General features: G+C 43.9%; 1 protein-coding gene across 3 annotated transcripts; it reads left to right on the forward strand.

The window, feature by feature from the left end:
• Positions 1–446: 446 nt before the first annotated feature.
• Positions 447–8,151, forward strand: SLITRK5 (SLIT and NTRK like family member 5). 3 transcript variants are annotated; one of them, XM_033087000.1, is made up of 3 exons: positions 447–534; positions 1,966–2,060; positions 3,045–8,151. In XM_033087000.1, the coding sequence occupies exon 3, from the start codon at positions 3,053–3,055 to the stop codon at positions 5,918–5,920; it is 2,868 nt and encodes a 955-aa protein (XP_032942891.1). In that variant the 5' UTR covers positions 447–534; positions 1,966–2,060; positions 3,045–3,052; the 3' UTR covers positions 5,921–8,151. The 3 variants fall into 3 exon arrangements, with proteins under 3 accessions (XP_032942891.1, XP_032942901.1, XP_032942896.1); XM_033087010.1 differs by lacking the exon at positions 1,966–2,060 and having other exon boundaries at positions 457–534; XM_033087005.1 differs by lacking the exon at positions 447–534 and having other exon boundaries at positions 1,120–2,060.
• Positions 8,152–13,088: the final 4,937 nt, after the last annotated feature.

Raw genomic sequence — 13,088 nt, forward strand, 5'->3', positions numbered from 1 at the left:
GCGGGCTGCGCGACGCCCCGCCGGACCGGCTGCTGCCGCCGCCACCGCGCCGGCACCCGAGGCACCCGCCCCGCAGCGCAGCCCCGGCACTGCCGCCCCCCTCCGCGCCCCCCCCCCGCACCCGCTCGGCGCCGCCGCCCCGCCCTCGCTCCCCTCCCTCCGCCTCCCCGCTGCGCTCGGCGGCGCGGGCACAGCGCGGCGCTCCGCCGGCCCCCCCCCGCGCCCCCGCCGTGCGGGCGCGCGCCACAGTGCGCGTGCGTGGTGGGCGCGCCCCCGCGGCTCCCCGGGCACGCGCGCGCTCCTGTGTGAGTGTGAGTGTGTGCGGCGCGTGTGCCCGCGTGTGCGCGCCCCTGAGCGCGCGCTGTGCCTCGGCGCCGCCTGCGTGCGGGGGGTGCCCGTGCGCGCTCCGCACCGAGCTCCCCGCCGCTGCCATCCTCGCCTCCGCCGCCCCGGCGCCTCCGCGCAGCGCCCGCGCAGCGGGTCGGCGTCTTCATGGGCTGCCACCATGCTTGGGCCCTGGAGATTTCGGACGAAGTAAGTACCGGGGTTGACTTTTCTCTCGCTCTCTTTCCCTCCTTTCTTCCTCCCTTCCTCGTTTCCCCCCCCCTCCCCGCCCCTTCCCCGCCGGGTCTTTCCTCGCTGTTGCTTTCCACCCCCGGTTCCCCGCCGTTTGCCCCCCTCCCCCGAGAGCCATTTCTCCCAACTCGGGGTGCTGCTCAGTTGGGTGGCAGTGTCCGGCTGGGGCTGCTCGCTCGCTGCTGCTGTCGGCGGTACTGAAAGCTGCTTCCAGCCGGATATGCAGTGCGGTAATCTAAGGGTTGAACTCTTCGGGGGAAAAAAAAAAAAAAAAAACACACACGCAAGAAAAATCCCGATGCAACCCCTTTCCTCTTCTCCCCTCCCCCCCGTCGCCCCCACCCCCCGCCCCCCCCTCAATCTGAACCTCTGTAGGGAGCTGGCGAACAGCAGCACACAGTCATCACAGAGGGGTTTCCAGGGCGAGATTGCAACCTTGCATATAGCCACTACAACTTTATTTTCTTTACCTCCCATCCCCCGCCTTTTTTTTTTTTTTTGTTTTTTTTTTTTGTCAGAGAAAGGGGAAAGGGAGAGGGAGGGAAAATTGTATTTGCCTCCTTTGCTATCCATAATTGAATTAAAGTTGTAAAATGCCTGGGAGTTTAACACTGACCGGGCAGGTTTTCAGTAGGTTGTCATTGTGGGCTTTTTTTTTCTTCTCCGAAGAACTGTTGGTTAATGGATGAATGGATCTGATCGAGCTGAGAAAAAATATGCTAGATACATGCCTTTGAGTAAGATTTCTGCTGCCTTTATGCAGTGAAGCCTTTCTGCTTTGAGTAATTCCGATCCAGTTGACATCTGGTCAGAATTAGAGAGAGATTCACGGAGACTTCCGATTTCTTGCTGCATGATTGCCTTTGCTGCAAGTGCTAGTTTTGCAGCCTTGAACCTCATGCCACAGGAGATGTCTTGCAGTACTGAGACTTCTCATTTTTTAGGATGCGTTCCTCCAAACCAGAGTTGTGTCATTAGGATTAGAGCTCTGAGGTGGACGATAGAAAATGCAAGCCTGCTCCAAGATCCCAGCATTTAAGCCTGATGATTTATTAGACTTCCCCTACCGACACACAAAATGCATTTATTTTCTCTATTCATATTGCTTTTAGACTAGTAGAAGAAAGCCACGAGGAGTCAGAAAGATGGCAAATAAAAGGAATGGATTTGTTTCCAGCTAGGTGGAATTCGGACATTAAATTACTGACGTAGGTCAATGGTAGGGTTTCCCTTCTACCCTCCTCGGCTTTTAATCAGCCTGAGTGTCTTCTCCCCTAAAGGATGAAGAGCACTGACAGCCATCGCTGCTTATAATCAGTAACTGATGTTTGGAGTGTTGGCAATGAGATATTTTCATGAGACCTATTTAGATCTTTCCACTTCTACCAGGCTAGTTTTGCAGAACATTGGGAATAAGCGCTATGTCAGATATGGATGAGACTCCGAAGATGACCTGCATGTTTTACATTTTTCACAAATTTTGGGTGAGTGGTTAAAACATTTCTTTTGAGAGTATATATGTGTGTGTGTGAGAGAGAGAGAGAACGGGAGACTTCTGCTTGAAATGAGCTCTGTTACATTGTGTATAACTTGGGAGGGAATCAAATATCAATTAATATTATTTGCTTTTGTAAAGATGAAAGATTTCCATAATTGAAGAGAGCTGTTAAGTGCACTGAAGTAGGAGGTTAATGTATTTCATCTCATTACAGAAGAATTCCTGCACAAAAGTCATCTGGGGGTGCGCGCATGTGTGCATGTGTGTGTGTGCGCGCGTGTGTGCATGTCTGTGTGGGTGGGTGTGTGCTTTGTAAATGTATAGCTAGGAAAAAATCCACCAACATAAAAGAGTTTTAAGAAATGTGTGATGTGGAGAATGTGTCAGTATTCCCTCTGTTGAATTAAGATGCCATTTTCAGCACTGAGCATTTTTCTTTGGATTCCTACCATGGTATTTCCACCACCAGTTAAAAATCAAGGTAAAAGGAGGGGAAGACCTTGGTGCACTGGTTTAGCAGGAAGGTTCTGAAGGGAAGAGAGAGCTGGGTAATAGGGGAGGTGGGAAACCTCATAAAATGGTGTTTCTCTTCTCTTAAATTAGAAACGTGAAACTGAACTGACAGCCATTTTATGTATATTTATGGGGCTGGTTGTGAAAAGGAAATCCAAAGGAGCATTGAAATTCACCCCACACAAACAGAACCAGAACAATTCCTACTGTGACCTCACCTTTTTAGACACCGCAGGCATTTGACTCACAAGGAGTTGCCTATCAACCCTTTAATCAAGGCATGTCATCCAGTTTCCAAAAGAGTGGGAATTAGAAGTGACAGGAGGGGCTATTTTTTGGTTGGTGAACAGTCCATTCTCTACCCTACTGAAGACACAGATAAACTTTGTTTCCATTTCAAATGTTATGGGGCTACCCTACTATGCTACTTTCTTTTTTTTTCTCCTTATCCTTACAGGAAATAAAATGTATGCTTGCTGCTCTACAGTAACTTTGGAACAGGACCTCAACAAAAAAATGCATATCTGGATGCTGCAGACGATCGCATTTGCTTTAACATCACTAGTCCTTTCCTGGGCAGAAAGCATCGAGTATTATGGGGAAATCTGTGATAATGCGTGTCCTTGTGAGGAGAAGGACAGCATCTTAACAGTGAGCTGTGAAAACAGAGGGATCATCAGCCTTTTTGAGATCAGTCCTCCAAGGTTCCCTGTTTACCACCTCTTGTTGTCTGGGAACCTTTTGAACAGGCTGTACCCAAACCAGTTTGTCAATTACACAGGGGCTTCGATTTTGCATCTGGGGAGCAATGACATACAAGACATTGAAACTGGGGCCTTTCATGGTCTGAGAGGTTTAAGGAGGCTGCACTTGAACAATAACAAGTTGGAACTTTTACGGGATGACACTTTCCTTGGGCTAGAGAGTTTGGAATACCTACAGGTCGATTATAATTATATTAGCGTCATTGAACCCAATGCCTTCAGCAAACTGCATTTGTTGCAGGTGCTGATTCTCAATGATAACCTCCTCTCCAGCTTGCCCAACAACATTTTCCGTTTTGTGCCCTTAACTCACCTGGACCTGAGGGGTAACCGGCTGAAGCTGTTGCCCTATGTGGGCCTTCTGCAGCACATGGATAAGGTGGTGGAGCTGCAGCTGGAGGAAAACCCCTGGAATTGTTCTTGTGAGTTGATTGCTCTAAAGGATTGGCTGGACAGTATTTCATACTCTGCTCTGGTGGGAGATGTGGTTTGTGAGACCCCTTTCCGCTTACATGGTCGAGACTTGGATGAAGTCTCTAAGCAAGAGCTTTGCCCCAGGAGGCTCATCTCTGATTATGAAATGAGACCTCAGACACCATTGAGCACTACAGGGTATTTCCACACTACCCCGGCCTCAGTCAATTCTGTGGCCACTTCTTCTTCAGCTGTTTACAAATCTCCCTTGAAGCCTCCCAAGGGGACCCGCCAACCCAACAAGACAAGGGTGCGCCCCACCTCCCGCCTGCCCTCAAAAGACCTGGGATACAGCAACTATGGCCCCAGCATTGCCTACCAGACCAAATCCCCGGTGCCTTTGGAGTGCCCCACTGCCTGCACTTGCAACTTGCAGATTTCTGACCTGGGCCTCAATGTCAATTGTCAAGAGAGGAAGATTGAGAGCATTTCTGAACTGCAGCCCAAACCCTATAATCCTAAGAAGATGTATTTGACAGAAAACTACATTGCGCTGGTACGCAGGGCAGATTTTGTGGATGCCACTGGGCTGGATTTGCTGCATCTGGGCAATAATCGGATCTCGGTCATTCAGGACCGGGCTTTTGGGGATTTAACTAATTTGCGAAGGCTGTACCTGAATGGGAACCGGATTGAGCGGCTGAGCCCAGAGCTGTTCTATGGGCTGCAAAGCCTGCAGTACCTCTTCCTGCAGTACAACGTCATCCGGGAAATAGAGGCAGGCACCTTTGAATCTGTCCCCAACCTTCAGCTCTTGTTTTTGAACAACAATCTGCTGAGGTCTTTGCCAGGGAACATTTTTTCTGGTCTGTCTCTCTACAGGCTGAGCCTGCGGAGCAACCACTTCTCCTACCTGCCAGTGAGCGGGGTGCTGGACCAGCTGAAATCCCTGCTGCAGATCGACCTGCACGAGAACCCCTGGGACTGCACCTGCGATGTGGTGGGCATGAAGCTGTGGCTGGAACAGCTCAACACAGGTGTCCTGGTGGACCAGGTTATCTGTGAGTCCCCTAAGAAGTTTGCCCAGAGCGACATGCGGGCCGTCCGGGCGGAGCTGCTGTGCCCCGACTACTCGGACATCGTCGTCTCCACGCCCACGCCGTCCCCGGGCCAGCTGCCAGCCAGGACCACCCCCTCGTCCTCCACCGTGCGCCTCAATGGCACGGCGGCGGCGGGCGGCTCCGCGCCCGCGGGCGGCGCCGGCGGCGGCAGCTCCTCGGTGCCGCTCTCGGTGCTGATCCTCAGCCTGCTGCTCGTCTTCATCATGTCCGTCTTCGTGGCAGCGGGGCTCTTCGTCCTGGTGATGAAGCGGCGCAAGAAGGGCCAGGGCGACCACGCCAGCGCCAACAACTCCGACGTGAGCTCCTTCAACATGCAGTACAGCGTCTACAGCGGAGGCGGCCACCACCACCACCCCCACCTGCAGCAGCACCCGCCCCACCGCGGCGGCGGCAGCGGCGGCAGTGGGGGCGCGGCGCTGCCCAAGGTGAAGACGCCCGCCGGCCACGTCTACGAATACATCCCGCACCCCCTGGGCCACATGTGCAAGAACCCGATCTACCGCTCCCGGGAAGGCAACTCGGGCGAGGATTACAAAGACCTTCACGAGCTCAAGGTCACCTACAGCAGCCACCCCCTGCCACCCGGGGGAGGCGCGCCGCCGCCGCCCCCGCCGCCAGCGCCCGGCGGGGAGGACGCGCCGGCGCGCAGCCCCGCGTACAGCGTGAGCACCATCGAGCCGCGGGAGGAGCTGCTCTCGCCGGTGCAAGACGCCGATCGCTTTTACAGGGGCATTTTGGAGCCCGACAAACACTCCCCCTCCACGCTGGGTACACCCGGCTCCACCCTCCCCGACTACCCCAAGCTCCCCGCCGCCTACACCTACTCCCCCAACTATGACCTTAGGCGTGCCCACCAGTACTTGCACCCGGGCCCGGGGGACGCCAGGCTCCGGGAGACGGTGCTCTACAGCCCCCCGAGTACTGTCTATGTAGAGCCCAACAGGAACGAGTATCTGGAGCTAAAAGCAAAACTAAACGCAGAGCCGGACTACCTCGAAGTGCTGGAAAAACAGACCACATTCAGCCAGTTCTGAGAAACAGCCCCCCCCGCCCCCCGCCAGTCTCAGCAGCTCCTTCTCTAGAGTATTTGTATTTAATAACCACACGCAAAACAAAGAAACGTAAATGCTGACCTCCCTACACACACACACCTCGCCCCCCTCCTCTTTTCCTCCCCTTTAATTCATTTTATTGTAGGGTGAAGTGCCTTGGCACAGGACTTTTCAGCTTCGGGGAATGATTCTGAAAGGGTGTGCTGTTCAGTTTGGTTTGGTTTTTTTTCTCTGTTACTGCATTTGGAAGTCGGAAACCACCTATTGTGTAAAATGGGCACAAGGCTGGCATTGTGCGGGTGTCCATGTGTGTTTGGGGAAGGTGGCAGGAGGTTTCATGGTTTCTTATCAGATCACATTCAGGTCGTGCTTGTTTTTATTTTTTGTTTGTTTGTTTGTTTGTTTGTTTCCTTTTTTTACGGACATTCTTTATTTTAGTTTTCTCTCTGGTTGAAGAGTACGGCGCACATTTTCCCCTTTTAGCCATGGGTGAGTCTAAATGGCTTTTATGGAGAGATTAGCACACCCCGACTTTAATACAAGGTTTCCTTTTTTTAAGGATGTGTTTGTATACTTTCTGGACTTTTGAATTAAAAAAATATATATTATGATCTTTAAAGGGATCACTGTAGATGTGGACAAATCATTAAAGAGTGCAGAGATATATGATCCATAACTGGTTAGTGAAGATAACTTATTGATGAAATATTAAAAAAAAATATTTTATTGTAGCACCTATTTTTATATGCACATTAGCATTTCTCTTTCCTTCACTATTTTAGGGCCTAATCTTGCAAATTTTTAACTCACTTGAGTATCTGTATTTGTGAAAGAAGTCCCAGCTTAGGCCTTCATCCTGCAGGCACTTAAGCACATGAACAACTTTACCAATGCGTGTAGTTCTGGAGACTCACTCATTGAGCAAAGTTAGTCAAAAGCCCAAAAAATTAGGATAGAGGATGCAGAATTCTTCTTACAAGTAAAAATACTGGAATGTTTAAGTGTTTCCTTTTTTTGTTTCTTTTTTTTTTTTTTTATTCTCCTTCCCAGGATGGGGTCCAAAGTCTGTGGATTGCTTTAAAGTGTTGCACTACAGTGAAAGCTTTTTTTTCCCAAATCTGATATAGTATTAGAAGGACCTTTTAAATCTCTATAGATAATGTCGGTTATGACCAAATCTTAACAGACAATCTGAGATATAAAAGCTGATCACAATAGAAAAAAAAAATCATGTTTCTCTATTGAAAAAATGTATCTTTTAGCAACCTCCTGCTCAAGAGTCTGGTTGGGCAAACTAGTGAGGGACATGCAGAAGACATTCATTGTATCAGTAAACAAAGTTTCATTTTTGATTTATCAGTTTCATTTCTTTTTTTTTTAACTTTGTATTAGTTAACCAAAATATAATGATTTTGCAACTGTTGTAGCCAGTTTATGATTGTTTAGTCGAGTACAATTGCACTTGTACAGATCCACATGTTTACTGGCATCCTGAAAGACCAAAAGATGGACTGTACACATCTCTATAAAATGTCTTTACCCCTTTGGGCAGCAGGCAATGGCAAGGATATTCATAAACACAGCATCACTGTAAGATGGGACAACTGATGTCTCATATGTATCCCAGCACATGTGATTTTTTAACAGTTTCTGAATAAACACTTGGTAAATATTTCAAATGTAAGATCCTGAAGTAATGAGTATCTGAACTTTAAAATTTCTGGCCAAAATAATCTGTTTGTGCGTTGGATTCTCTTTACTAGCACTTAAGGCTCATCAAAAAGATCTAATGTTTCTAGGCAAAACATAATGCGGTCTCTGTTTTCAAAACATGACGTGGCAATTACCAGCATATATAACAGGGGTCAGAAAGCAACACAGGCATTTATGTTTCAACAGCATATTGAATAGGGTCGTTTTATATTTACATTTTGTTTCCTTACTGAGGTGTTCTTTAATATATGGAACAGGGCAAGTGATATTTCACATGTGTTTTCTTTCTTCATTAGGTTTATATATTTAATATTGTTTCCAGAGTTGCTCACTAGTACATCTTTTATTGCAAAAGGGCTCTGTTCTATTCTGCTTTTCCTACCCATGTACAATCTGTCACTTTCTACAAAAACAAAGCTGTATAACCGGTCTGTTCAAATTCAAGAAAAATGTTTTCTTGGCGTGTGTTCTTCCCTCTATGCCACCCACACTGAGCAAAAGCAAAGGAAAAAAACCCAAAAAACAAGCATGACTGTATTTAGCTTGGACAGTTTAGTAAGTGGAGTGTTATTTCAGTTTGAAATGCAGAGTTAAGGAGTGTTCTTTTGTCACAAGAGACATAACAAATGGCTATTCTGTTCACTGCTCTCCATCTCCTGCAGACTTCCCATTGACACCAGAGAGAGATGTGTGTGTGGCTGCCTGAGGTGCAGTTTTGGAGCCCTAACTTTGAAATCCTGCCTTTATAACTATTACTGAAACCAGTGGCCTGGTTCTTCTTCCACTTAAGCTCGGTAGAGGCATGCTGTTGTTAAATGGGTATAAGTAAGAAAATTTTCAGCCTCACTGGCTTTGCCAGAGAAAGGCTAGCTCAGAAAGGATTGAAGGAGAAGCTCTTGCAAACTTTGTGTCTGCTCATGTGTATATATATCTTCCCTGTGTGATTCTAAACTCATGTTTATGAGTTTGCATAGGTGTCAGTACAAACATAGGATGAGGTCCTTAGTGTGAAAGGTACATTTTGCATGGCATTCTGCCACAAAGAGGCAGCATCCGCAAATGAGTAAATGAGCAGGAATTGCTTGGATTTGCAAGAAATAGCTGAAAGAAATCCCTTGACATTCTGTTTATGTTTGCATTCTGACACTGCCATCTCTGAGGTCGATAGTACTGCTGCTTCTATATGTTCTACATGCATTTAATAACTACTAATGAAGGATTTTTCTTACAGTCTACACTACTACCAGAACAATTAATTTAGATCTTTTTGACAACTCACCTTCAGTAGAAAAAAACCATGTTATCGTTTGCGTTACTGCAAAAAAGATTAAATTGCATCAATTACCTGCAGAAAGTGCATTCTTGAAGATAAATCCTTGAGAAAAAAATACAGAATGAAAAATAATATTCTTTAATCAATAATCATCCTGAAACATACCTGAAAGGGCTATTTGTGAATGAGCACTTCAATGGAAGTAGGAGTTCCCTCTCAGTGGCTAAAATGGTATATCAACTGTGGATAATTATTGTAAGAAAAAGTAGATGGGAATAGAAATTGGCAAAGGGAGATGTGTTTCTGATTCAAAAAGAGTTTAAGAGATCAAATAATTTGTTTGAAACAAAAACCCACCCTATTTTGAGAATTCTGAATATTATTTTGGGTTGGTTATCAGAATGGTTTTGGTCGGTTATTAAAATGATATTCCCCTCTTTTCTCTCCTTTTTTTTTCTGTTTTGACAAGTAATGTTAAGCTTACTGAATCATTTATGTGGCCTCACATTTTATTTCAAAACTGCATAAGAGCATGAAATTCTATGATGACCAAAAAAAAAAAACAAAAACAAAAGTGGAAGAGAATCTCAATGTAATTGAGAAACAAAACATGAGTAAGACTTTCCCTTCCCCTCCCTTCCCTTCCCTTCCCTTCCCTTCCCTTCCCTTCCCTTCCCTTCCCTTCCCTTCCCTTCCCTTCCCTTCCCTTCCCTTCCCTTCCCTTCCCTTCCCTTCCCTTCCCTTCCCTTCCCTTCCCTTCCCTTCCCTTCCCTTCCCTTCCCTTCCCTTCCCTTCCCTTCCCTTCCCTTCCCCTCCCCTCCCCTCCTATTTCACATTTTACTCTCATGTTTAACAAAATGAGCTAAATTTCTAGTGGTTAATCCCAGAAGACATCACCTGTAATTTCTAGACATCCCTACACACTCTTTGAGACACCAGATGTTATGTCAATCCTCTCATCAGTTAAAAGTCTGACAAAAATGCAACTTCCACTTTGGTAGTTCTAGAACCCACATTCTTACACCTTCTTTTTTTAATATGTATATCTTTACCATCCACTATTTTAATGGTCACTTAAGGTTGTGAAAACATGTTCAGTTGATTCCTATGTACTGCAGTATTTAATTTCTAAATGTTTTCCTATGTTTTAACTTTTTTATAAATCTTGTAGGTATTTCTTAAGGGTATTCCTTTCAGGAAAACAGAGATAGTGGTGCCTTTTCTTGTATCACATATGAATTTAATTATTAAAGTTTTTTTTTTAATGGTAAAAGAGCATAAAAATGAGCCTATGACCCACAGTAAACACAGTGTAGAAGATATATCTTGAAAGGCAGGCATAGCTAATTGTGTTTGTTAGAAAATATGAAGGCAAGATCCTGGTTTTGTAGGTTGTTAAGGTCTCTGTTTAGCTGGAGCTAAAATGTCTGACCAGCATGTTGTTTCTTACAGAAACTTAAAGAGTCTGTTTAATGCATATGGTTCCCTCTCAGGGGGCAGAGTCCATTAAGACACTACATCCTGAAGGACAGGGTAAACAAGAGCTCCTTCATTTTTAGAGGGCAGGTTCTTTATATTGCTCAGTGTCTCCAGGGAACCTGAATAGCCTTTCATTAGGTTAAAGACTGGCATACTGAATTACAGTGTCTCCAAACCAGAGAACGAGGCTGAAATCTTTTGCTGTCTTATGCAGAACTGAGAATGCTATTGGCACTGCTGGCATTGAACAAGAAAAATGGAGGGAGAAGAGAGAGTGAATGGCAGACACAATTCCATAGCTGTCAGCCTTCAAACAGTCATCACATTTCTATTGATTATTTGATTGTAGGGAACTTGAACATCTATTCTGCAGCATCCACTTACCCTGGAAAATGTAGGACCTCAAGCTAAGGAATGACAAGAGGATCGAGGAGTAGAGGAGTGAAGCATTTCTGTGAGAGAAGTGGGCGGGACAGCAGCACTCTGAATGGGGCAACCACACTATTTGTTTTTCCCAACTCTTCTAAGGTTTGCAGTGTGTTTTGCTGAAAAGAGAGCACGTAGATCTCCTTACAGCTCAGCAGTACTGTCTTATGTACTTGTGGTTTTCCATTTATGTATAAAAAGTATCCTAATATTACAAGTCTTTGCAATTTGTTTCTTTTTCTGTGCATTATTCAAATATATTCCAGAATCTCTAGCAGTATGACGATACTCCAGAAATGCAAAGCACAGTTATGCTTTAAAATAATAGTTTATTCTTAAAACTGAACAGAACAGAGATGGGACAGGAAAAAAAAAAGGCATATTAAGTCCTAGGAGCAAGAGGCATCTACTTAATTGAATATACAAAGAAATAAAGTGTAATGAAGTTTGTAATTAAATGGTTATCAAATTAGCTTTTTAACTTACAGCTAATGGGCCAAATTTTGCTTCCAGTTGTGTAAATACACAACTGGATTCTATTGATTTGAGGAACTTGCAAAACATTTACCTTACTCTTGTGAGTTTGGCTTTTTGTCATTGAAATAAGCCATTCTCTTTGTATTTCTGTTTTGTACAGTGACAAATTTGGATACAGTAATTATAAACATTAGAAGTTCTGCTATGTATCTCCAAAATGAGTCACATCTATTTCCAATCTGCTGACCAATTAACTGAATATTGATGTAATATGGCACTGTAAAGTTTATCTTGTACCCATATTGTCCTGATTATATGGGAAGTACAGTTTGCATCCACAGATATACATGTGGCTCTTCAGAATGATGAACCATATGAACACACAATCTATTTAATTCTGTGGACTTGGTCCCAAAACCTGGAATTAGGTTAAATACTATTGATAAAAATTGTTTCCTTTGTGGTGCTTTTGCCATGGAAGATGCAACTACTTTTGCTGCAATTTTGCAGGCTTATATTTACAGGTTTTTAAAATTTTGCAGAAAACTGTAGACCATGTCAAACATAAATTATTTTTTTGTTCTGGCTGGACACACAATTACTATTTGTATATCATGACATGGTTCTGGGTGTTTTTCCAAAAATGTCCAGATTGGGATAAGATAAAAGGTTGAAATAATAATTGTGAAGTTCAATATTTCATGTAATAAAGTAATTTTTTTCTCATGATTTCAACAGTATATCTGATTTTGTAAACACTAGATCATTAACACATTTGGTAATTTTATACACATTCTGTGGCAAAAAGTTTATATTTGAGGAAGGGGACAAAGTATGAGATTGCTTTTGTCAGACATCATATCAACTTTATTCAAAAATGCTTAGAGGAAAAGCACTGAGTTAAATTCTTCTAACTTGGAAGGTAGAAGTCTGGTCCAATTTTTTAATTTCTGAAAACAGTCTTTTATTACCAACAGATTATTATTTTAACCATCTGTGGTTTTTTACCATCTGTAGTTTAAAAAATAACATATATGTGTGTGTATGTCTATATGAAAGTGTATGTGTGCACATATATAAATATGCATATATATGTATGTACACCTACACTTATATCTACCTTTATTTCTTTAATTAAAATGGTCTTTACTGTCATGTAAGAATCTTTCCATGTGAGTTGTGAGAGCTTTAGGCTTGGAATGAAACAAAAGTTCTTCATAGAGCATATATAGGAGATAAATGCTGTATCTGTGTAATCACCAAAAAGTCTGTCCAGTCCTGCAATGCTTTAACTTTTCTAATATAGTAATATAAATTTTGTGTTGGGGTTGCTAGGAACAAATGACTGGGCTCAAATCCAGTTTTCAAGTATCTGAATATGGATTGAGGGGCATTAATATTCCAGTATTTTAAGCCTTCTACCTTTTTACATTTGAGATAATACCGCATGGCAAAACTGGGCTGTAAATTTACTACTATAGCAATTAATTTCTCCAGTCAAATGGATAAATGGACACATAACAAATCTATTTTTTACAAAGGCAAGAGTTCTTAGAAAGGTCTCTTTTAGATATCTGAGTTTAGTTTTAAAATACTGAATTCATAATGGTGTTTAATATGCAATTAATTATTATAAGTAATGGCAAAGATTTTTTTCTCTTTCTAAATGATGAACTTAGGTGAGCTAATCAGCTTTTTAGTTACAACTATAATAAAGCTGTTAGTCCCAGTGGCAGTTGCTTTCTGCCGAAAATTAAAGCAGGGCTGTTCTCAGCATTGGTA

This window comes from Catharus ustulatus, chromosome 2 (genome assembly GCF_009819885.2).
Source record: "Catharus ustulatus isolate bCatUst1 chromosome 2, bCatUst1.pri.v2, whole genome shotgun sequence".
Lineage (NCBI taxonomy): Eukaryota > Metazoa > Chordata > Aves > Passeriformes > Turdidae > Catharus > Catharus ustulatus.